Source organism: Trichosurus vulpecula, chromosome 8 (assembly GCF_011100635.1).
Source record: "Trichosurus vulpecula isolate mTriVul1 chromosome 8, mTriVul1.pri, whole genome shotgun sequence".
Classification (NCBI taxonomy): Eukaryota; Metazoa; Chordata; class Mammalia; order Diprotodontia; family Phalangeridae; genus Trichosurus; species Trichosurus vulpecula.
In genome coordinates, this window is record NC_050580.1 from 223,012,113 (window position 1) to 223,037,552 (window position 25,440).

General features: G+C 37.9%; 1 protein-coding gene across 1 annotated transcript in view; it reads left to right on the forward strand.

The window, feature by feature from the left end:
- Window positions 1–25,440, forward strand: part of FUT8 (fucosyltransferase 8) — a 277,270-nt gene that overhangs the window by 229,669 nt on the left and 22,161 nt on the right. The window contains exon 7 of the mRNA XM_036736089.1: window positions 24,282–24,528. Coding sequence (XP_036591984.1) covers window positions 24,282–24,528 — 247 coding nt within the window. The remainder of the gene's footprint in view (window positions 1–24,281; window positions 24,529–25,440) is intronic.

Sequence of the window (25,440 nt, forward strand, 5' to 3'; positions counted from 1 at the left end):
TACAAAAGCATTTACCTCACAAAAGTCCTACAAGTTAAGTCATGCAAGCATTATAATCCCCATTTTATAGAGAAGGAACTACTAGGGAAGTAATATATCTGAAAGGGCAGCTGGGTGGCACAGTGGATAGAGCACCAGGCCTGGAGTCAGGAAAATCTGAGTTCAAATGTGGCCTCAGACACTTTGTAGCTGTGTGACTCTGGGCAAGTCATTTACCTGTTTGCCTCAGTTTCCTCATCTGTAAAACGAGCTGGAGAAGAAAATAGCAAACCACTCCAATATCTTTGTCAAGAAAACCCCAAATGGAGTCATGAAGAATCAGACATAACTGAAACAAAATGACCCAAGTAATAACAACAGTTTTTTTTTTTTTAAGGCTTGCCTGTTCTCGTTTAGAAAAAGAAAGTAATGATACCTGTGGTTTTTGTGGCATCGTTATTTTCACATATATCCTTTTCCCTAGTGATCCCACCCCTTATAACAAAGAATTAAAGTGAAAGAGGTGAGGGAAAAAGACAGAATTAACCATCATATGCACTGAGTCTAATAAAGGCATACCTCAGAGATACTGTGGGTTTGGTTCCAGACCACTACAAAAAAGTGAATGTTGTAATAAAGTGAGTCACACAAATTTCTTGGTTTCCCAGTCCATATAAAAGTTAATGTTTACATTTTACTGTAGTCTATTAAGTGTGCAGTAGTGTGTCTAAAATAATAATTTCTAGAACTTAATTAAAAATACTTTATCGCTGAAAAAACACTAACCATCATCTGAACATTCAGCGAGTTGTAATCTTTTTGCGGCTGGCTGATGAGGGTGGTGGTTGCTGAAGGTTGTGGTGGCTGGGCAGTTTCTTAAAATAGGATAACAATAAATTTGCCACATCAATTGCCTCTTCCTTTCACGAAAAATTTTTCTATAGCATATGATACTGTTTGATAGCATTTTACCTATAGTAGAACATCTTTCAAAATTGGAGTCATTCCTCTCAAACCCTGCTGCTGCTTTTAACAACTAAGTTTACGTATTATTTTTCAATATTCTTGTGTCTCAGGAAATTGGGAGACCTAAGGAAAGGGAGACAAGAATGGCTGGTCATTGGAGCAGTTGGAACATACGACATTTATTAATTGAGTTTGCTGTCTTATGTGGGTGTGGTTCATGGTGCCCCAAAATAGTTACAGTAGGAACTATCAAAGATGGCAGATCACCTATATAATGATAATCTAAAATTTTGAAATACTGTGAGAGTTACCAAAATGTGACACAAAGACAATGTGAGCACATGCTGTTGAAAATACAGTGCTGATAGACTTGTTTGATGCAGGGTTGCCACAAACCTCCAATTTGTTTAAAAAAAAAAAAAAAACAAACCACAGTATCTGTGAAGCATAATAAAATGAGATATATCTATGGTAGATACACTGTTCCACACTCGTCATCTCCCAGTTCTGCAAGCAAAAGTGAGAAATACATTTTCTTTGCTTTGGGACCAACTTTAGTCATTATAATTATTGTAATAGTCATTATGTTTCCGTTTTATCGTTGTTGTTCTTCTGACACTGATCATGGGACACACCCTCTGTGGCCTTACATATGATGTATGCACCCCAAAGGTTAGGAGTATACTGCAAGTATCCTTGCATTTTAGACCTGTCATACATAACTTTGTCAAAAACCTTTCTTGAACTCATTTACATTTATTTATTTATTTTTAGGAGGCACAGTTACAGGTATGTAGTTGGCACTTAATAAATGCTCGTTTCTCTTTTTCCTTTTAAAAAACTATCTACTCTTTTTTATTTTACTTTTTGACATCTTTTTTTCTAATTAGATGTAAAAACAATTTTTGACATTTTTTTTAAAAGTTTGGAGTTCCGAATTCTCTCCCTCCCTGCCTTCCCCTCTCTCACTGAGAAGGAAAGCAATTTAATATAGGTTATAATTATGCAATCATGCAAAATCTATTTCCATATTCCTCATATTGTGAAATAAAATGAAAGGAAGGAAGGAAGGAAGAAAGAAAAGAAAGATTCAAGAAAATGTAAAAAAAAAAAGGTTTACTTTGATTTGTATTCAGACTCCATCAGTTCTTTCTCTGGAGGTGAATAGCATTTTTCATCATGAGTCCTTCAGAATTGTCTTGGATCATTGTATTGCTGAGCATAGCTATGTCATTCACAGTTGAACATTGTGCAATATTGTTATTAACTGTGTACAACATTCTTCTTTTCTGCTTCACTTTAGTCAGTTCATGTAAGTCTTTCCAGGTTTTTCTGAGAGCATCCTGGTTATCATTTCCTATAGCACAATATTATTTCATCACAATCATATACCATAACTTGTTCTGCCATTTCCTCAATATTCAGTTCTTTGCAGCCATAAAAAGAGCTGCTATAAATATTTTTGTACTAGGTCCTTTTCTTCTTTTTTTTAATCTCTTTGGGATACAGACTTAGTGGTGGTATTGCTGGGTCATAGGGCATGCATGGTTTAATGGCCCTTTGGGCATAGTTCCAAATTGTTCTCCAGAGTGGTTGGATCCTCTTTCTCACCCCTTAATTTAATTTTTTTTAGATATCCCATCATATTCAACTCACACCTGTGCCCTCTGTCTATATAGAGTCCTAACTGTCTTAAAAATGACAAAGTTCTTAGAAATTATAGGTATCATCTTCCCATGTAAGAATATAAACAGTTTAACCTTATTGAATCCCTTAGGATTTCTTTTTTTCCTACTTACCTTTTTATTCTTCTCTTGAGTCTTATATTTGAAAGTCAGATTTTCTATCCAGCTCTGGTCTTTTCATCAGGAGTACTTGAAAGTTCTTTATTTCATGAAATGTCTATTTTTTTCTCCTGAAGGATTATACTCAGTTTTGCTGGGTAGGTGATTCTTGGTGGTAATGCTAGCTTCTTTGGCCTTCAGAATATCATATTTGAAGTCCTTCGAACCTTTGATGTAGAAGCTGCTAAAACCTTGTGTTATCCTGACTGTGGTTCCACAGTATTTGAATTGTTCCTTTTTGGCTGCTTGCAATATTTTCTCCTTGACCTTGGGGCTCTGGAATTTGACTATTTTCCTGCAAATTTTCACTCAGCTCATTTCAGGAGGTGATTGGTATATTCTTTCAATTTCCATTTTAGCTTTTGGTTCTAGAACAGGGCTTCTTAAACTTTTTCCACTCGTGACCCCTTTCCAACATTTCAGCAGCATCATTCACATCGTGTTGCCTAAGGGCATGTCCAGTGCAAAGTGTGCGTATTTTGTTTTCAGAGCCAAGACTGCAGTGAAGTTGTGCTATGCAACACAGGCAAGTGCTGCCAGAAACACCTTGGATTCATTACACATTTGATTTTTAATTCATTTTTGGTCATTGTACATTCAGAAACCTTTTACTGTTGCCAAATTTTTCATGACCGCATATGGGGTTGTGACCCACAGTTTAAGAAGCAGTGTTCTAGAATATCAGGGCACTTTTCCTTGATAATTTCTTGAAACATAATGTCTAGGCTCCTTTTTGATCATAGCTTTCAGGCAGCCCAGTGTTTCTAAAATTATATCTCTTTAAGCTATTTTCCAGGTCATTTGCTTTTCTGATGAGATATCTCACATTTTCTTTTTTCAATCTTTTGATTTTGTTTCATTGTTTCTTGACCTGCCACTTGCCCAATTTTAATTTTTAAGGAATTATTTTCTTCAGCGAGCTTTTGTATCTTCTTTTCATTTGGCTAATTCTACTTTTTAAGGAGTTCTCTTTGGTGGATTTTTCTTTCATTTTCACCCATTTGGCTTGTTCAGTTTTTTAAAGTGTTATTTTCTTCAGTGCCTTTTTTCTGTGCCTCCTTTACCAAGCTGTTGACTCTTTTTTTCACAATTTTCTTGCATCACTCCTTTCTTTTCCCAATTTTCCCTTTACCTCCCTTATTTGACTTCTAAAATCCTTTTTGAGCTCTTTCAAGCTATTCTCTCTTTTTTTTTTTAAATTTTTGGCCTGAAACCAAATCATATTTTTCTTTGAGTCTTTGGATGTAGCTGTTTTGACTTTGTTATCTTCTGAGTTTGTGTTTTGATCTTTCCTATCACCATAGTAACTTTCTATGGTCATGTTCTTTTTTTATTGCTTGTTCATTTTTCCAGCCTATTTTGACTGTTAACTTTATGTTAAAGTTGGGCTCAGCTCCCAGGTGGGGCATACTGTCCTAAGCTTCAGGTTTTTCATGCTGCTGTTTTCAAAGCTAGTTCAGGTGAGGAGGAGAGGGCAGACAGGGGTGGGAGGTGGGTGGCCGAGTTCTCTGTAAGTTTTCAGTTCTTCCAAGGTGGTATGATCTAAAAAGAAGTGTGATTGATGCTCTCCTGTCCTGCTCTGGCCTCTGAATGACCACAAGCACTCTTCTCCACTCTGGAACTCCTGCTAGTATTCCTCTTCCCCCTGGAACTGCAACCCAGAACCGCAATGCAACAGAATCCTTTATCCATTGCTTGCAAAGGGTACCCTGTAATCTCTTTCTGATCAGTTGTCAGATCCCCTTACTGTCTGAGGGCCAAGAGCTCTGGAAGCCACTGATGTTGATTCAGTCTCCCCAAGGTCTGTTGCTGACTTGCTATGGCATGGATTGAACTGCACTGAGCTCCACTCTCACCTTAGTGAGACAGACATTTCCTGCCAACGTTTTAAATTATATTTGCCTGGAAAATTGTTTCACCCCATCTTTTTGTTCATTCTGCTGCTCCAGAATTCATTTTCAGGCCTTATTTAAAGTTGTTTGGAGTGAAGTAGGTGAGCCCCTGCCTTTGTTCTGCCATCTTGGCCCTTTACATTTTTAGCCTGATAGCATCTGTTAAATAATGAATCCCCTACATTTTCTATCCGTTCATTCCTTTTCATTGTTCTTTTTTTTGTCATTATTATTATTTATTTTATTTTTTTTATTATTTATTTAATATTTTTAGTTTTCAGCATTGATTTCCACAAGATTCTGAATTACAAATTTTTCTCCCCATTTCTACCCTCCCCCCCACTCCAAGATGGCATATATCCTGATTGCCTCATTCCCCAGTCAGCCCTCCCTTCTGTCACCCCACTTCCCCCCATCCCCTTTCCCCTTACTTTCTTGTAGGGCAGGATAGATTCTATGCCCCACTGCCTGTATATCTTATTTCCCAGTTGCATGCAAAAACAACTTATTTTTTTGAACATCTGCTTTTAAAACTTTGAGTTCCAGATTCTCTCCCCTCTTCCCTCCCCTCCTTAAGAAGGCAAGCAATTCAACATAGGCCACACATGTATCATTATGTAAAACCCTTCCACAATACTCATGTTGTGAAAGACTATATTTTGCTCCCTTCTGTCCAGTCTCCCTTTATTCAGTTTTCTCCCTTGGCCCTGTCCCTTTTCAAAAGTGTTTGCTTTTGATTACCTCCTCCCTTCTATTGTCCCCCCTTTATTTATCCCCTTCCTCCTTCTTTCCTGTGGGGTGAGATGCCCAATTGAGTGTGTACGTTATTCCCTCATCAGGTCAAATCTGATGAGAGCAAGATTCACTCATTTCCCCTCACCTGCCCCCTCTTCCCTTCCAATGAACTGCTTTTTCTTGCCACTTTTATGTGAGATAATTTACCCCATTCTATCCCTCCCTTTATCCCTCTCTCAATATATTCCCCTCTCACCCCTTAATTTGATTTTTTTTTAGATATCATCCCTTCATATTCAACTTACCCTGTTCCCTCTGTCTATATATATATATGCATATGCATATGCATATGTACATACATACATACACATATATATGTATGTATGTATGTATGTATATTGCCTTCCACTGCCCTAATACTGAGAAAGGTCTCATGAATTACAAACGTCATCTTTCCATGTAGGATTGTAAACAAAACAGTTCAACTTTAGTAAGTCCCTTACGATTTCTCTTTATTGTTTACCTTTTCATGCTTCTCTTGATTCTTGTGTTTGAAAGTCAAATTTTCTATTCAGCTCTAGTCTTTTCACTGAGAAAGCTTGAAAGTGCTCTATTTTAAAGTCCATATTTTGCCTTGGAGCATTATACTCAGTTTTGCTTGGTTTTAATCCTAGCTCCATTGACCTCTGGAATATCATATTCCAAGCCCTTTGATCCCGTAATGTAGAAGCTGCTAGATGTTGTGTTATCTTGATTATGTTTCCACAATACTCAAATTGTTTCCTTCTGGCTGCTTGCAATATTTTCTCCTTGACTGGGAACTCTGGAATTTGACTACAATATTTCTAGTTTTCTTTTTGGGATCTTTTTCGAGAGGCAGTCGGTGGGTTCTTTCCATTTCTATTTTACTCTCTGGTTTTAGAATATCAGGGCAGTTTTCCTTGATAATTTCTTGAAAGATGATTAGGCTCTTTTTTTGATCATGGCTTTCAGATAGTCCAATGATTTTTAAATTATCTCTCCTGGATCTGTTCTCCAGGTCAGTGATTTTTCCAATGAGATATTTTACATTGTCTTCCATTTTTTTCATTCTTTTGGTTCTGTTTTATAATTTCTTGATTTCCCATAAAGTCCCTAGCTTCCACTTGCTCCATTCTAATTTTTAAGTCTGTATTTTCTTCAGTGGTCTTTTGGATCTCCTTTTCCATTTGGCTAATTCTTCCTTTTAAGGCATTGTTCTCCTCATTGGCTTTTTGGAGCTCTTTTGTCATTTGGGTTAGTCTATTCTTAAAGGTGTTTATTTTCTTTAGTATTTTTTGGGGGGTCTCCTTTAGCAAGTTGTTGACTTGTTTTTCATTATTTTCTTGCATCACTCTCATTTCTCTTCCCAATATTTCCTCTACTTCTCTTACTTGCTTTTCTAAATCCTTTTTGGGCTCTTCCATGGCCTGAGACCAATTCATGTTTTCCTTGGAGGCTTTTTATGTAGGCTCTTTGGCTCTGTTGACTTCTCCTGGCTGTATGCTTTGGTCTTCTTTGTCACCAAAAAAAAAAGATTCCAAAGTCTGAGTCTGAATCTGAGTCTGTTTTTGCTGCCTGTTCATGTTCTCAGCCAACTACTTGACCCTTGAGCTTTTTGTCAGGGTATGACTGCTTAGAGAGTAGAGAGTACTTTGTCCCAAGCTTGAGGGGCTATGCTGCTATTTTCAGACCTACTTCTACACAGCAAGCTCTGCCATACCAGCACTCTTTCTCCCCCATGAACCACCAACCAGGATTGCAGCCCAGATCCAGGCAGGGCAAAGCAGGCTTTTCACTCCCGCTCTAATCTGCCACTTAATTCCTCCCACCAGGTGGGCCTGGGGCCAGAAGCAACCGCAGCTGTAGCTCTGGAAGCAGCCTCAGAGCTGCACTACCTCTGCCAACCCCAGGGCAGTGGCCAACCACGAACTCCTTTCACTCTGTCCCAGAAGTTTATTCCCACTAACCTGCTCTGTTGTCTTTTGGCATTTGTGGGTTGAGAATTCTGGTAACTGCCACAGCTCACTGCTTCAGGGTGCTACACCTGTTCTGCCCGGCCCCCGGTCTGGTTGGTCCTGGCATGGCCCATGCTGGGGTCTACTCTGCTCTGCTCTGCTCCCAGCTCCGTGCAATAGACCCTTCCTAGCGACCATCCAGGCTGTCCTTGGCTGGAGCCCTGCTTCCCTTTGCTATTTTGTGGGTTCTGCAACTCTACAATTTGTTCAAAGCTATTTTTATAGGTGTTTGGATGGACTGGGGCATGGGGTGAGCTTAAGCAAGTCTCTGCTTTCCAGCTGCCATCTTGGCTCTGCCACCCCACCCCCTTTTCACCGTTCTTAAACTTCCTACTTTATTCTAAAAAGGAATAGACCTTTGTGTTATGGTAATTAGGATGGGACTTTTTTGTTTTCTCTTTTAGAATGCTGGGGTAATCATGTACCTTTGATGAGTCTTGCCTTTCAAATATAATGGCAGGTAAAGTGGACTTTTTCTTGTCTTTGGTTTCTTTGATTGAATCAAGTGTTTGACCTGCTTAAGAAACAAGAAAGCCTAGTTCACATAGATTTGAGTAGCTTGGTTATGATGCCCTTTGACCCTGAGACATATACATATATATATATATATATATATGTATGTATGTATATATATTCATCTTTGCCGTTGTGGGGCTCACTCATTACAAGAGTATTGGTATGGAGACTCTGGTTAAGGAGCCCCCCAGCTTTGAAAACCCAGATGTTGGTGCCTCTCTCTCTGGTAACTGTGTAATTCTTTGGTCAGACAGCTAGAGGCCTGTCTGTTGATAACTGTGTGTGTTTACTCTGTTTATATTGTCTCTGTAATTTCTGTTTGTATTTGCTCTGAAGTTCAGGGTGATGGCTTTTCCCCCAGACTAAATGAATGATATATGTATGTTTGATTAAAGTGAGATTGTTAACCCCTTAAAGTTGCTTTACTTAGAAAAGCAGATCAAAGAACCTGTGCTGGCAGTCTTCCTATGTGCTGGTGTTGTTGGTCTTACACAGCCACAGTAGCAGCAAGCAGCATTGTTGTTACGCCTTGTTCTGGGATTTGCAGAAGTCATTGTTTATTGTGTCCTATTTAGAGGCAGCTCAGTAGCATAGTGGGTAGAGATTCTGGTCCTGGAGTCAGAAAGTTCTGAGTTCAAATCTAGTCTGATATCCTACCCATGTGACCCTGGGCAAGTCACTTCACCTCTGTTTACCTCAGTTTTCCCTACTATAATATGGAGATAATGATAGCACCTACCTCCCAGAGTTTTTGTAAAGATCAAATGAGATCATATTTGTAAAGCACTGAGTACAATGCCAGGCACATAGTAGGCACTATTAATATACAAATTTAGCAGGTCATACAAATATGATTTTTAAAAAGGAGGAAACCTCTAGCAGAGGAGTATATTAGAATCCAAAGACCTTAGTTCTGCTTCTAGCTGGAGCTGGCTTGAACCAACTCTGGAGAGCCAATTGTTAAATTTTCAGTGTATTTACCAATTTGAAATCAGCAAAAGTTATTAATCAAGGCTTGATTTATTATTTTGTTGATTGCCTAGACTTATAAAAATAATAGAGAAAATGTTAGAAATTCATATTAAACTCAAAAGTGTGTTATGCATACATTTCCCCCCATGAAAACCTGGTTGTTAAACATTTACCAGCACATTCCTGTAGGTACTTAAAAGATCATTTGGCCTATCCATATCACTTAATGTTTTTATGACCCATCAGCCTATAAGTGAAAACGGATAGCAATGCCTATTCTGTCTCAAAGATTTGTGATCTTAGAGACCTGGAACAAATTGCCTCCTCAGCATTCATCTTAGGATGATCTCTCTTCCTCCTGTTTTTCCTCCTAATTTCTTTCTCTTACTATGTCAATGAAAATTGCAGTTTTCTAGATAGAAACACACCCTAGCTTTGTCGCTATGTGTACTTGTCTTCAATTCATTGACTTACTAGAATAGCATACATATCCCACTCAACTCCAACAGTTCTATCTGAGATATTTTAGGGAATCAAAGGGTGGGTTATAATCTCATAGAAGAATGTCTACATAATCTAGCCTCATGCTTTATTTCATGTTTCTTTTATGTGTAATAATCTATTGTACTGAATTTCAGACTTCGTCCTCAAGCACAGCACAGATGATCAAACTGTAGTCTTTATTAGAAAATATCATCTGCCTATCACTAATAATATTATTTATAAGATTAAAAGGAGAATTGTAGCAAATACCTAAATACTTGCTCTTATGTCTAATGGTTGAAAAATTGTATGTAAGTGGATTAGTTGCATTGAATTATGATAGGTTGAACAAATATTTCTACTAATCTTTTTTTTAAACCACCAGATCTGCTGTTATGGGAATAAAATCTAAAGATTTGTCACAAGAAAAACATACTATAGTGTAGAACAGTTTATTAAGCAAATCCATGCCATCTTTTTATAATCAGGTTTTAAATAATTATAGTATCATAGAAAAAGACCTGAATTTAGAATCAAAGATTTTGTCTTTATCTTGTAACTCAGTTACCTAGAGCCTGTAGAACCTTGGGCAGGTCATATAACCTCCATGGGCCTCAGTTTCCCCATATGTAAAATGAGTTAGGCAAGACTGACTTCCTAGCTCTCGCTCTTTAATCCTGTTGTCTTTGTGACCATGAGAAAATGATTTAGTCTGTAAGCATTTATTAAATGTCTGCTATTGACTGGACATTGTACTGTTAACCTTTCAGTTCCCCAAGGCAACTTTCTAAGACTAAGTTACAGATGAATCACAAATCTGTGTCAGTGAAGGGAATTTCCACACTAAGAGTTTCCTGTGTCAGTGATATCACAGGTTCAGTCAAATAGCAGTTCACGAAACTGCTCAACGGAGGGTGTTGCAATCAGCTGAATTGCAAATATTTTGAAATACTGAATTATAAAGCAGTGTACAGTGTACAGGTACAAAGTATTATCCTCATCCTCAAAACAGTATTGGGCAAAAACATTTCTTAGATTAAATCAAACATTCCTTCCTTCCTTATCCTCATAGCTTTCCCAGTCATATTTCCCTTCTCATCATAGGTACAACTTTATTGGGTTGTCCCAAAAGTCTTAGTGCACTTTTAACCTTTTTTTAAAGTTTATTTCTGTCCCCCTACACTTAGTTCTCCTCCTACCTTGTCCATGTACTTCAACTAATTCAACTAACTTCAGCTTGATTAGCTACCACAACAAAAAGGCAAACTCTGAAAAGTGTGTTTGTAATGTTTCTCTAAGCTGTGCTGCCTGTAGCTATGGATTGTAAACTAACTAGTGGAAGAAGGTCTTGGCAACCTTGTAAGGTATTCATGCCAGTCTGTAAGGCAGAAGAAGGAGATGTGTGAGTCATGTGCCAATTTGCCGGCAGCACTGACGACAGCAGCTGTGGCTTGGCACTAAAAGCTAGTCCCTTTACCGTCTTCTACCTTCCAAAATAGAGGTGGGGGCAGATGGAGAAGAGCTCAGAGGAGCTAGGCATGTGGAATTGTGGTAGGGAGCAGGGAGGACATCAGCCTGTGCTTAGGAGGGGAGACTGGCCCATCAGCCCGCTGTGTGGTCTGTGGGCATTGCTGACCCCAAACCTCAGTTTTAGTTTCATTTTGTATAGCTTACATAGCACCACATTCATGGTAGGTTTAATTTGATAGAGATCCTACACATGGACCAAAGAAGTAAGTACTCTGCCATCACGCTCATCCACGAAGTTGTCATTGTTCTTATCTCTGCCTTTGCATCATTTTTCATTTTCTTCTTTCCTTAGTGTTGTCAAGATTTTAGTGGGATATTGGTCAGATATCTTGTGTAGGTCATTAGTATTTTCAATAAGAGGCATTAAAGTTAATATTGTCCTAAGTGATGGTAATTTATGGATTAAAAAAGGTAAAATTAGCATTTAGTATTAAACCCTCGTACCATGTGATCCTTTATAGCATGCTTAATGCTAATTCTTTTTCTGCCTTTCAGTGACCTGTGACAAAGGTGTAGAGACTTTAGATAGAAAGATTCTCTCCTCCTCATAGCTTTATTCAGGGAGAGGTGACCCATGATAAAGGAGCAAGAGAACAGAGAAAACACACATCCAGACATACCCACATACCCTTATTTATTGGGAGCTTTTATGAGATTAAGACTGTCATCCCTCCTAGCCCTCAACCCCCTCTTTCTGTTCATTTACCCTACTGTGTCTTGCCAGTGGGGGAAAAATGCTGCTTCTGGCTCTTTCAGGACCAGAAGGGGAGCTTGAGAGGAGAGGAGGGGCTGTTAGGAGAAAGAGCTAAAATTTTAAAAGCTCCCCAAGCCTCTTACCATAGGCTGGGATGGCTTTCTTCCATGAGATTAATCCAAGTGATTGTTGGCAATCGCCCCTTTATAAGCAAGCTGTCTAGTGGAACGAGAGGCTTGGCAGAGTAACTTTTATATATTGAAGTAAAATGCCTAAATTTGCTTCAGAAGCCTTAAGAGTAGCTACCAGAAACCGCCTGTTTAGCTACACAAAGCAAAGCAGACCTCATGGGCTGGTTTCTTTTGACATAGCCCTACTTTACCCTGGGCTGGATAACTCATCAAGATAACCGCACATTTTGCATTAGCCATTCTCATCGCACACTTTCCAGAGTGGAGAGAATATCATTGAGGTCAGTGAACCATGAACCCAATGTCTCTGCATTGCATTTGCAGTTGCCAGCAAGAACAGAAAGTCCCTCATGAGGATTCTGCACAGTCGCTCCCACTGGGTGATATGCTAATTCTTAAGAATGTTGCAAACACTGCACTGTGTTACATCTGATTGAATTGAGAACTTCTCACTTGATTGGGTGAAAGCTTCAAACTAGCAGTAATAGCCTTTTGGGTTGTTGTTTAAGTAGAGCAGTGATGGAATTCATATGACCAGCAACAGTGGCTCGTTCAGGTTTGAGAAGAAATCTTCATCTGCCGCATCGAATGAAAAATAAAAGGAATGTGGCCCAGATGCGCTCTTCTAAGTAATATTTCCGTTATCCATATTTTAAATAACTATCAGATAATTAAAATATTGGGACATGATAGCACCAAATGATTTAAATATACCAAGATAGCAGTTTGTCAAGTTACCATGGAATGTGCTTGACAGAGAGGTTTCTTCTCAGTTTCTTTAAGATCCTTTCTTGGGGTCTGAGAGGTTAAAATTGTTTTCATAACAATGCTAAGATCTTTTAACTTCTGATACAGTTAATATTTATATACATATAACCCCTGTATACAAAAGCTCTTGGGAGGGGGTCCTCAGTAATTTTTTAAGAGTGTAAAGGGGTCCTGAAACCAAACAGTTTGAGAACCACTGCTTTAAAGCTTTAATGTTGGGGGCATTTTAGGTTAATTTCCTTGGCTTGGGAATATTAGCCATCATTTGTATCCCAAGAGAAAAGAAAATAACTCATTCAGTGGTCAGTGGATTTTGTAACCAGCCATTCGTTTACATACATGACTTTTAGCTCTCACTTCTCTAGGAAACCTCTGGTAGAGTTTTCCTAGTTAAGATCCTAATATTCCTAGAATTTTAGAGCTGAAGAAAACTTGGAGATTATCAATCCCAGTTACAGATGAGGAAACCAAGGCCAAGAGAGAAAGAATGACATTCCCAAAGTCACACCACTAGTTAGTTTTAGAGCTAAAACTAGAATCCTCTTCCTCTAGTCCAGGGGACAGCAAGCTATGACCTATGTCTAAGTCCAACCAGCCATCAGACATTTTTCTTTATTTACAAAAGTAAAAACCATTTTTAGCTCATGGTCCATACAAAAATAGGTGGTGGGCCAGATTTGGCCTGTAGGCCTCAAGTTTGCCAACCCTGACCTGCTGTAATCTATGGTAGTTTGCCACCAAGTAGAAGGAAATGTAGGTAAATCCTCAGTCAGCTAATTGGGAAGTGATGTAAAATGGTTATTTATAATTCAGCACTCCTTAAACTATGGGTGGGGTCATGAAAAATTTGGCAACAGTGAAAGCCTTCAGAAAGTGCAACAACCAAAAATGAATTAAAAATCAAATGTGTAATGAACCCAAAGTGTTTCTGGCAGTGCTTGCCCATGTTGCATTGCACAACTTCACTGGGGCCTTAGTTCCGAACACAGAGCATGCGCAGTTTTGTACTGCACATGCCCTCAGGCCACATGCCAACAAATGCGTAAATGGGAAAAGGGGTCCTTGGGAAAAGAGAGCCCAGTGAAAAGGGGTTGGGAGTGGAAAGAGTTTAAGAAGCCCTGCAGCTGATTTCAGAGAGGTATATTACCTACCATATTTAGGGCAGGAGTTCTTAACCCTGGGTCCTGTAACTTGTTTTTATTATCATTTTGATAATTTTCAATATATTAATTTCCTTGCTAATCCTATTTTTTATGCATTTAAAAACTTTATTTTAAGAAGTTCATAGGCTTCACAAACTGCCAAAGGGGTCTATGATATTATAAAGGTCAAGAGCCCCTATTTTAGCTTTGTGGGCAGTGAGGGGATAAAATCAAGCAAATACTAGGGGTGTTTGAGAACTTGCAAAAAAGGTTGACAAACATTTTTGTTTGTTTGTTTTTGTCATTTGCCACTAATAAAAGCTGCTCATTTGATCTGAATCCTAAGGTGATCCAGAATCTCTGGTATTCTGGGGGAAAATTCCTCTCTTCATCCCTCCTTCCTTCCTAAAGAATCAACATATGATAAATGATCTTTTGTAGATGCAAGTTTACATTATGGCCCTGGGAAAAATTGAATAGATTTTTGTATGTAGAGAAACAGGAATGCTGGGTAAATAGCCATTTCCCTTGGGGAATTCTGATTGATGTCGACCCAGCTCTGAGTTCATTTCTGTCTTAAAACTGATATTCTTCTGCTAAATGTGGTCGTTAAGCTTAATTGATGTTTCTTGGTAGCTCTATTATAATTGAAAGCCACAGAATTTACTAAAGGTTTGTAGAAATTTGTTTACTAGCCCAGCCACAATCTTATTTAACTGTCAGTTAGTAAATATTTATTAAGTACTTACCGTGTGCTAGGCACTGTGCTAAGGGCTGGGGTTACAAAAAGAGGCAAAAAAGCAGTCCTTGCCCTCAAGGAACTCACAATATAATGGGGGGAGGAGGGAGTAATAAACAAATAAAAACATGTACAAAAAAGGTATAAGTAGGCTATATATAGGAAATTTACAAATAGGAAAGAGAGGGAAGGTGCCTGAATTAGGAAGGGTTAGCAAAGCCTTTTTGCAGAAGAGGGAATTTTATTTGGCACTTAAAGAGAGCCAGAGGGGTAAGTAGTTGGAGTGGAGGAGGGAGAGCATTCTAGGGATGAGGGACAACCAGAGAGAATGCTCAGAGCCAAAAGATGGAATATCTTTTTCATGGAACAGCCAGAAGGTCACTATCCCTGTCCCTGGATTAAATTAAGAATGTAAGAACACTGGAAAGGTAAGAGGGGGCTAGCTTATGAAGGACTTTGAACACCAAAGAAAGTATTTTGTATTTAATCCTGGAGACAGTAGGGAGCGACCGAAGTTTATTGAGTGAGGTGTGGCAACATGATTGCACCTTCTCTTTAGGAAAATCACTTTGGTGGCTGAATGGAGGCTGAATTTGAGTGGGAAGAGAATTGAGGTAGGCAGACCCTCCAGCAGGCTATTGCTATAATCCAGGCATGAGGTGGAGGCCCTACACCAAGGTGGCAGTAGTATTAGAGGAGAGAAGAGGGCTCATTCAAGAGATGTGACAATGAAATCAGCCACCTTGGCAACAGTTTGGATGTGGGGGATGAGAGATAGTGAGGAGGTAAGGATGGCACAGGTTGCAAGTCTGAGGGTTTGAGAGGATGATGTTGCCCTCTAAAGTAATAGGGAAGTTGTTGGGAGGGTTTAGGGGAAAAATGATGAGTTCAGTTTTGGACATGTTGAATTTAAGATTTCTCCTGGACATCCAGTTGGAGAGGCGAAATTGAAGATCAAGATAGGGAGATAGCATAGAGATAATAATTAAATCCATGGAAGTTGATAAGATCACCAAGTAAAGCTGTATGCAGGGAAAAGTGTAGAGGATCCAGGACAAAAACCTGTGGGACACCTACAGTTAGAAGGCAAGATCTAGAGGAAGATCCAGCAAAGGAGACAGAGTTCAGATGGGTAGAAGGAGAACCAGGAGAGATTGATGTCCTGAAAACCTAGAGAGAGCACTCAATGAATAGTGATTAGTGGTGTCAGAAAATGCAGAAAGGTCAAGAAGAAGGAAAATTGAGAAAAGGCTCATCGTCTTTTTTTTCCTGTTATGTTATGAAAATGCTTATTTTATTTCTTAAGTTCAGAAGAAAATGAAGAAAAGCTCAGATCAGAATAAAATATTTTTTTAAAAAAAAGAAAAAGATTTAGGCATTAAGAGATCATTGGTACTTTGGAGAGAACATTTTTGGTGGAATGATAAGGTCTAAAGCATAAGGGGTTAAGTGGAGGCACCTATAATAGGTGGTCTTTTTGAAGAGTTTGTTTAGTCACAAATATTGGAAGAGATCAAAAGAGGTTATTGCAAATTCACTGAAAAGGAATGCAGAACTCTACTCTTCATTTAAATGGAGAAAGTGCTGCCAGGAAGAATCCTGGAAATATATTGTATTCAGAGGGTCTCTAGGGGCAGGTCTTCCCCCACCATATCAAATTATGTAACTAAAAAGTTATATAACTTCATAGTTTTTTTAACTTTTAGTTATATAACTAAAAAGTGCACAATTTCAGAAAAGTTATCAAGAAAAAGAAGATAAGTAAAAGAACTCACCACAATGGAATTCTTACAGAAAAACCAAAGACATTCTCACCAACCCATCATTCCTGGTGCTTCTGCTGTTTCCATCATCTCTTTCATACCACACTTCTGTGGTTTTAGCCATTTGGCTTTTGGAATTAACCCTCTGGCAATGTCTGAGGAAGAAACTCACTGCTAGAAGATGTAGTCCATGAATCTGACCATTTCTAAGTTCTGAGAAGAAGAAAAGGTAAGAATTCATGGAGAAGTGTAGAGCCTAAGGGAAAAGAGTGTGGAAGAGGAAAGAAACCAGAAATGCACCACTGATAAAAGTTAATAAAGCAAAGGAGGAAATAGGCAGCTACCTCAGTCCCTTTATGACCAGCCTGCAGAGGCTACTGAGGGACTGAAGAAAGCCAGTTTCAGACAGAACAGTGATTCTCAGAAGAGTGGGACTGCTGAAGATAGAGAATAGGCCCTGCTACAGTGGCCACTTGTAGTCTAGTTACAGGTCAGCCTGGTCAGCCTCTGAAGAAAGTGGACCCCAAGCAACCAGTGGAAAATGACATCTGAAATAACAATGAATAGATAGAAAGGACGAGGAGAGGGGCATGAAATGGGGCATAATAAAGAGAAAAGTTTGTCGGTAAAAAGCTCACTTACAGCAAGAACACCATGTTTAGAGCGAAGAAATCAACAACAGTGTGATTGATAAAGAGACACCAAAGCTTTAGCTCTGGAGAATTGAACATGTATTTGGAGAAAAGATCTCAGTGGAAAAGCATTTTAAAACAAAGGAAACAGAGCCAAAATCTCTTGAGGAAGTTTAAGATCACTCACATTTGACAAGGATTCTTGAAATGACAGTGGAGCAACTGAAAAGCATTCAGAGAATCAAATGAAAATATCAAAGAAGGAAAGACAGAAATTGGAGCATTTCAAAGTGAAACCAGCAAGTTTAACCAAAGAAAGATCAGAGAAATTTGAATAAATCACAGAAGCACTATCCATATCAGTAAATCTTTTGAAAAAAAATTAAAACACAAAAATGCAGAGATAGAAGGAAAGATAATGAAATAGAGATAAGGATAATATCAGGACTGTAAGTTATACAGAAAAATATGAAAACAAACAACTAAATACCTTACTTCAAGCAATCATATAGAAAAATTGTCCAGAAATATTGGCAGCTGAAAACAAAGTTCAGATCACAGAACACCAGTGAAAGAAACCTAAGTTTAAATCACTGAGAAATATTATAGTCAAATTTTGTAAGTACAACATTAAAAAATATTTCAGGTAGCAAGGGAAAAAACCCAACAACTTTAAAATCCAAGTAGAAACAGTCAAAATAGCATGAGATTACTCCACATTTACAAAAAATAAGAGGATCTAAAATTCCAAAGAGCATTCTGTCACCAAAAAAAAAAAAAAAAAATCCCACAAAGTCGAATCTAAACATCAAAAAGAAATGAGAAAATAAGATTTTTCAGTAAAAGTGAAGAATTTAAATCATTTCTTCCAGATAATCAAGGAATGAGCAAAGTATTCAAAATATGAGCTTAAAAAAATGCAGAAAGTTTATACTTTCAAATAGTAATGAAAAACAAAAAATGACATGTTTATCTTCATCATACTCTACAGGGACATGTATGTAGTATGGAGAAATACTTCTGTTTGTTTTTGGGTGACAGGGAGAAAACAAAAAGAGCACAATGTAAGAAGACAAAGGTATAATGACTTATGGCCGAACCCTGTATGTATCTTCTATTAGAATATGAGCTCCTTAAGAGCAGGAGTGATTTGCACAGAATAATTGCTTAATTGATTCATTCATTTAAAAAATAGGTAAAAGAAGTGAACTAATATTTGAAGGCAAAAATTATATGTCATGATTAATACATTAACATTATAGATGGCAGGGTCATACAGAGGAACTTATCTTAGATGTGGAAAGAAGAGGGTAGGAGAGGCTAAGAAATAACTGATCAAGACTCAGATGGAAAGCTATAGAAGAGAATTTCAGTTTCTACCCTTCCCTTTGGGATTGTGGGAGAATAAGGAAAACAAAAGAAAAATTTGAGTTTAGTATGGCCAGCACAAATGGAATGATATTTCAACATTCTGTAGTAACTCTAGAGGCAGAAGAGGGTCTTACTATAAATATTACTCTTTAGTGTGCAGTGAAGGTACATTATGTATTTCATGAAAATAGCCACTACAAGAAGGGGTCATTAATCTCAATACTAATTAATCCATTCCAATATTTTGCTTAACTATATATATTTGTTCCAAGAAATTTGTTTATTTCTTTTCCTTTTTTTTCCATTGAGGTGGAGAGGATAGAAAATAGGTTTCTGTTTTTTGTTTTTTTTTTTTAATAGGGAGGTAGGGGCAATAGAGATGTGAAATGTTGCATACATTTTTCACATGAGGTCTCCATGTTAGTTTTACTTAACTTTTTAACTTTGTTACAGATCTCTCACAAAGTGAAGGTAATCTTTAAGTGTTTATAATATAAAAATAAAATACATCCATAAAACTGAAAGTTATCCTCCAAAAAACAGAATAAATGAAAACAAAAAGAATAGGACTTCCTACCACAGCTAGGGCCACATAGCTCTTCCCACTTAATCCTGTTGCCTCCATTGATAATCAGCATTCCTGTGAATTGATTCTAGAGAGTCCTAGAAGGGTTAAGGAATTGGGAGGGGGAGAAGGTATAATGAAAACACTTCCAGTAAAAGGGTATTCTTTATCACTAGAATAGAGGAATAGATGAGGTTGGTGGGAGAGGGGCATGGAAAATTAAGTGTCATACTTTTACCTGAACTGGAAAAAAAGAAAGAATGAATGAATAGTAAACAGTCTGATATGAGGAAAATAAATCAAGCTAGCCATAAATGAATTGCTGTTTTACAAAATACATAAGATGTCTAGCATCCTACTAAGACATGCATAAGATTTATGTAAATAGCATTGAATAGTCTTTACAGAAATTGAGATTCAAATAAATGAAAAAATATTCAGTGATCATAGTTGGACCATCCACCCCAATATGATGAAAATGACATTACCAAATTAATTTACATAATCAGTACCATACCAAAAAATTACCAAGGAGACACTTTTTGAACTAGACAATAGTAGAATTCATTTGGAAAAATGAAAGGTCTAGAATCACAAGGTAAAAATAAGAAAAAGTACAAATGAAGGAAGCCTAGCAGACCTGAAGAAACAAAGTCATTAAAAACTGTGTGTATGTTTTTTTTTAAGTAGATCATTGGGACAGTGGTGTACTGGATAAGCAAGAAACACATAATCTACAAAATCTGATAAATACAAGAACATAAACTATTAGGAAAATTTTTCCCTTTTTATAAGGACTGCTGAAACTAGAAAGCAGTTCAGCAGAAATTACATTGTCTGAAAACTTATAATCTACAATAAGTTTAAATTGGATATGTGACCTGAATATAAAAGTTCATACCATTAAAAAAAAATTAGAAAGCAAGAGATTATACACCTTTCACACTTAGAGCTAGGGGAAAGTTTTTTTTTTTTTTCTGTAAGAAATGTTTGTATTAATATGCTTTGTTTTTAGTGTCACTGGCATTTCTAAATATATCCTTCCCTTACTCCCCTGAGAGTAATTCCTTGCTAACAAAGACCATCAAAGAATCAAACTAACCAACATACCAAACAAGTACAACATTATACATCATGTCCTGCATTCATAGGCCACCACTTCTACAAAGGAGAGGAAGGCAAGGGGTGGAGCCAAGATGGCAAAGTAAAGGCAGGGACTCTCCTGAGTTCTTCCCCAAATCCCTCAAAATAGCTGTAAGAAATGACTCTAAACAAATTCTAGAGCAGCAGAACTCACAAAAAGACAGAGTGAAACAAATTTCTAGCCTAAGACAACCTGGAAGGTGGACAGGAAAAGTCTGTTGCACTAGGCTAAGAGACAGTCACAGTCCAGTGCAGGCTGCACCAGTGCAGACCAGGCCCCAGCAAACCCAGAGCAAGCCTCAGGGGCCTGAATCACTGGCATCTGTGGCAGTTTCCAGACTCCTCAGCCCACAACAGCCAAAGACAATTTAGAAGGTCAGTAGGAAAGGTATATTGGACCTGGGTGAGAGAGGAGCATAGTAGAGCTTGTGGCAGCAGTGAAAGGGAGACCATCCTCATAGTTCAAGGGCAGAAAAGAGTGCTTGTGGTCATTCACAGACCAGAGCACAGGCCAGGAGAGGAGTAAAGACCTCTTCTTAGATCATGCCACCATGAGAGAATTGAAAACTTACAGATCTCTAGAAGTAATTCTAAAAACAGTTGCACAGAATCCCTGAAGCTTGGGACAGTATGCCTTCCACACTGGAAGCAGAGCCCTACCTCAACAGAGAGTTAAAAAGTCAAGTAATTTCCTGGGTAAATGAGCAAACAGCCGGGGTGGGGTGGGGAAATCAGACTACAGAATCTCACCTTGGTGACAAGGAAGATCAAAACATACAACCAGAAGAAGACAACAAAGTCAAAGCTCCTACATTCAAAGCCTCCAAGAAGAATATAAATTGGTCACAGGCCATGGAAGAGCTCAAAAAAGATTTTGAAAATCAAGTAAGAGAAGTAGAGGAAAAGCTGGGAAGAGAAATGAGAGTAATACAAGAAAATCATGAAAAACAAGTGAACAGCTTGGTAAAGAAAACCCAGAAAAATGCTGAAGAACATAACACCTTAAAAAATAGACTAACCCAAATGGCAAAGAGCTCCAAAAAGCCAATGAGGAGAAGAATGCCTTAAAAAGCAGAATTGACCAAATGGAAAAGGAAGTCCAAAAACTCACTGAAGAAGATAATTCCATTAAAATGGAACAAATGGAAGCTAATGACTCTAAGAAAAATCAACAAATCATAATGTGAAATATCTCACTGGAAAAACCACTGACCTGGAAAATAGATCCGGGAGAGATAATTTAAAAATTATTGGACTACCTGAAAGCCATGACCAAGAAAAGAGCCTAAACATCATCTTTCAAGAAATTATCAAGGAAAACTGCCCTGATATTCTAGAACCAGAGAAATAGAAAGAATCCACTGGTCACCTCCTGCAAAAGATCTCAAAAGGAAAACTCCCAGAAATATTATAGCCAAATTCTAGAGTTCTCATGTCAAGGAGAAAATATTGCAAGCAGCTAGAAAGAAACAATTCAAGTTTCATGGAAACACAATCAGGATAACACAAGATTTAGCACCTTCTACATTGAGGGATTGGAGGGCTTGGAATATAGTATTCTGGAGGTCATAGGAGCTAGGATTAAAACCAAGGATCACCTACCCAGCAAAACTGAGTTTAATCAATGAGGGGGAAAACTTGACATTGAGAGACATAGAGGAATTTAATGCATTCTTGAGAAGCCAGAGCTAAATAGAAAATTTGACTCGAGAAGCCTGAAAAGATAAACAAGAAAGAGAAATCATAAGGGACTTATTAAAGTTGAACTGTTTACATTCATTCATGGAAGTGTAGGACCTTTTCTCATTATTAAGTAGTTAGAAGGAACATGTAGATAGAGGACACAGAACAGTTGAATATGAAGGGATGATATCTAAAAAATAAAATTAAGGATTGAGAGAGGAATGTACTGGGAGAAAGAGAAAGGGAGAGGTAGAATGGGGTAAATTATCTCACAGAAAAGAGACACAAAAAAGCTTTTACAGTGGAGGGGAAAAGGGGAAAGGGAATGAGTACCTTACTCTCACTAGAATTTTTTTAAGGAGGGAATAACATATACAGTTGTGCATAGAAATCTATTTTACCCTACAGGAGAGTAGGGGGAAGGGGATGGGGGGGTGTGGTTATAGAAGGGAGGGCAGATTGGGGGAGGGGTTAATCAGAAGCAAACACTTTTGAGGAGGGACAGGGCCAAAAGAGAGAATAGCATAAACTGGGGGTGGGATAGGATGGAGGCAAATATAATTAGTCTTTCAGGGAAATATAATTAGTCTTTCACAGCTTGACTATATCAGTGCTTATACCCTTCTTCTCCTTTTTTTCCTCTTCCTTTGCCTTCTCTTCGTCCTCCAGCTCCCTTTTTCTTCTTTGTTTTCTTTCTCCAGGATTTTTACTGTATATTAAAAGGAAGTGGTAACTGGTCAAGTGGTCATCTTAATGAAGTAATACTTTGCTACTAAAACCAGATAGAATTCCTTTTTTTTTTTTTAAATGCTTGCAGTCTATCCTTACTGGGGGACACTAATCTTTTGTGCTTGACAGAAAATGAACGATTATTTTAATTTGTAAATGCAAACATCCTTGGCTTAATTGCTTTAGTATTAATGCATTCAAGAATAGGGTTTTTTTTAACTCATTTTAAAAATTTATAAAAACATTTAGGCATTACACGGAGCTTTCTTCTTTGTGAGTTTTGGTGGAGGGTGCCTTTCTTTCTGAAAGCTGTTGGTGAGAGATGTGGGTCCAGAGTAGATCCTTCCATGTGAAGTCCTCTTCCCATATTTTTATCTTTTATACGGAAGAAATCTGCATCTTCTTCAAATGAAAAGTCAAAAGCATCCTCAAATGGGAAAGTCGACTGTAATCTAATTGTATTCAGATTGAAACCAGAAGATTTCGTATTTTGATAAAATGGGGTGGGAGTTCTAATCCTCATCTGCAAAATGAAGATGGACTGGTTGATTGCTAAACCAGAGGGAATAGTAGAGTAATTTGTCTGCAGTCAGAGCCACCTCCATCCGCCACTTACTGTCCATCTGGCCGTACCTCAAGAGTGACTCTGGTCATAGCAACATACCAGACAGTCCTAATTACTGCTTCTCATCTAATAGATGTGCCAAGCAGGCTCTCCTTTAACTAGTGAACTGTGCAATACCAGTGGTAGATTCTTTCCACTTGCCTTTTATTGATGCAACAAATGTCATGCTTCAAGGATTTTGTTTACGGGGGTCCTGAAATGCTGGAATGTGAGTGAAAATATTAAGTAGATAATTTTAATTCTTATTTCCACAAAGCATTATTTCTTTTAGCCAAACCACTGACTTGACTGACCATGTTGTTAGATCATTTGATATTTTTCAAAACATTTTGCAAAGGTGCAGAAAAATGGAATTAGAAATCAGTAGTTTATTTTGATGGAGAATACATTTTAAATGTCAAGGTTTATTTGACGCAAATGCTTTCTTTCATTAATGGTCTGGTGATTAACTCTGATTCTAATTCATTATGCAGAGTGACAACATCTTAACTGAAATTATTTTGTATGCTCAGGTTAATATCTTTCATTACTGAAAATGTAATTCAGTACATTTAATACTCCAAATCTTTCTATTGGTATCTTTGTGTCTTCTGGTTATTATTGTTACAGTTTTAATATGTAATATCAACTCTGGGGACCCTGGCTGCTCATTTTGGCTTCTATTTGCTTAACATTATGTTAAAAAAAATTAATTGTGTGGCAGTACCTTTAATAGCATATGAGGGCTAGAAGCTGAAAAAAGTAACTCACCACAAAAGGAATATCTCATTTCTATCCTAACTTTCAAATGTCAGGCAGATCAATACACAATCAACACTGATTTTATTGTTTTCATTAAGAAATAAGCCCTAAAGACTGGTTTGTGCAAAGGGGAGTCTCTTTGGGTACTGAGGTACTTCAGGATTATCCAGTTATTTTTTAGGAAAATCATTTTTCCTTTAAATAGAGACAGATGCTTGGCTTACAATTGGAACCATTAGACAGCCCCAGACAGTAATGATTTGCAAAAATCACTGTGTTCTTTGCTTCCCATTTTCTAGTTTTAAAGCTCCTTACTCTGATAAATTTATTAGAGCTAGCAAGAGTCCTCATTTTCATGTTTTCAAAAACAGCAACAACAAAAAACAGAACCTTGCCAAGTCCTCTGTCCCCACTGGCAACATGTGAATACCCTATGTTGACCATTTTGATGCTCAATACAAACTTTGGATTATATCTTTGAGTACATCACTAGGATGTCATGCCCATTAAGGTTTCTTGTATGTTGTGGTCTTCTCTTGTAGGTGAGATAAATGACCAAAACATTCAGGTGGTAGAGCTTCCCATTGTTGACAGCCTTCATCCACGGCCACCTTATTTACCATTGGCTGTTCCAGAAGACCTTGCAGATCGACTAGTGCGGGTCCATGGAGATCCTGCTGTATGGTGGGTTTCCCAGTTTGTCAAATACTTAATCCGTCCACAGCCTTGGTTAGAGAAGGAAATTGAAGAGGCCACCAAAAAACTTGGTTTCAAGCATCCAGTAATCGGGTAAGAATATGATTTACTTGTTCATGTGTCAAACTGTATCAGAATTTACAATGACTTGGGGGATTTCTAGTACCCTCTGATAACTCTACCAAGAAACCCAGAAATGTATGTCATGTATCTGATCAGCACTGAAATAATCATCCAGCCCCTGCATGTTCCTAGAACAGCTGAGATGCTGATCATTTTCCTGGACTGGCACTAGAACCAGAAGGGCCATATAGTTAGAATGCTTTTTCTTTCCAAGAGAAATTAATCAGAGGAATATTTTGTTTTGTGGGATAAAATATGAAATCAATCTTAACCTAATATGGCCATGAAGTAAGGCTGTTGTCTTTATAACATTTCTTTGACTTGCTTTAAGAGCCAGCTGATCAGAATTCAAATCCTGATTCTCCCACTTAATACCTATGTGGGCAAATCATTCAGTTTGTAAGGGCTTCAGTTTCCTCATCTGTAAAACGGGGAACTAGACGGTCTTGAAGTTCCATCTAGCCCTAGATCTGTGATCTTCTAATAACAGTCTTGTATTCCCTTCCACTTACTCCGCGATCTAGATTCACAGGCCTGCTTGTCCTTGCTCTTACCATTCCATCTCCTATCCATGCCTACCTGCTGCCCGTCTCCCATACCTGGAATACTTTCCTTCCTCACCTCTGACTCTTAATTCCCCTGGCTTCTTGAAAGTCTCAGCTCAAGTCATAATTTCAAGTCATAAGAGGTCTTTCTTGATCCTCCCCAGCTGCTAGTGACTACTCTCTTCTGAGATTATCTCTAATCTACTTAGTTTTTATCTTGTATGTATCTAGTTATTTACATGTCTCCACCATTAGACTGTGATCTTGAGTACAGAAGCTGGTTTTACCTTTCTTTATATCCCTAGCACTTAACACAGTGTCTGGCACACAGTAAGCA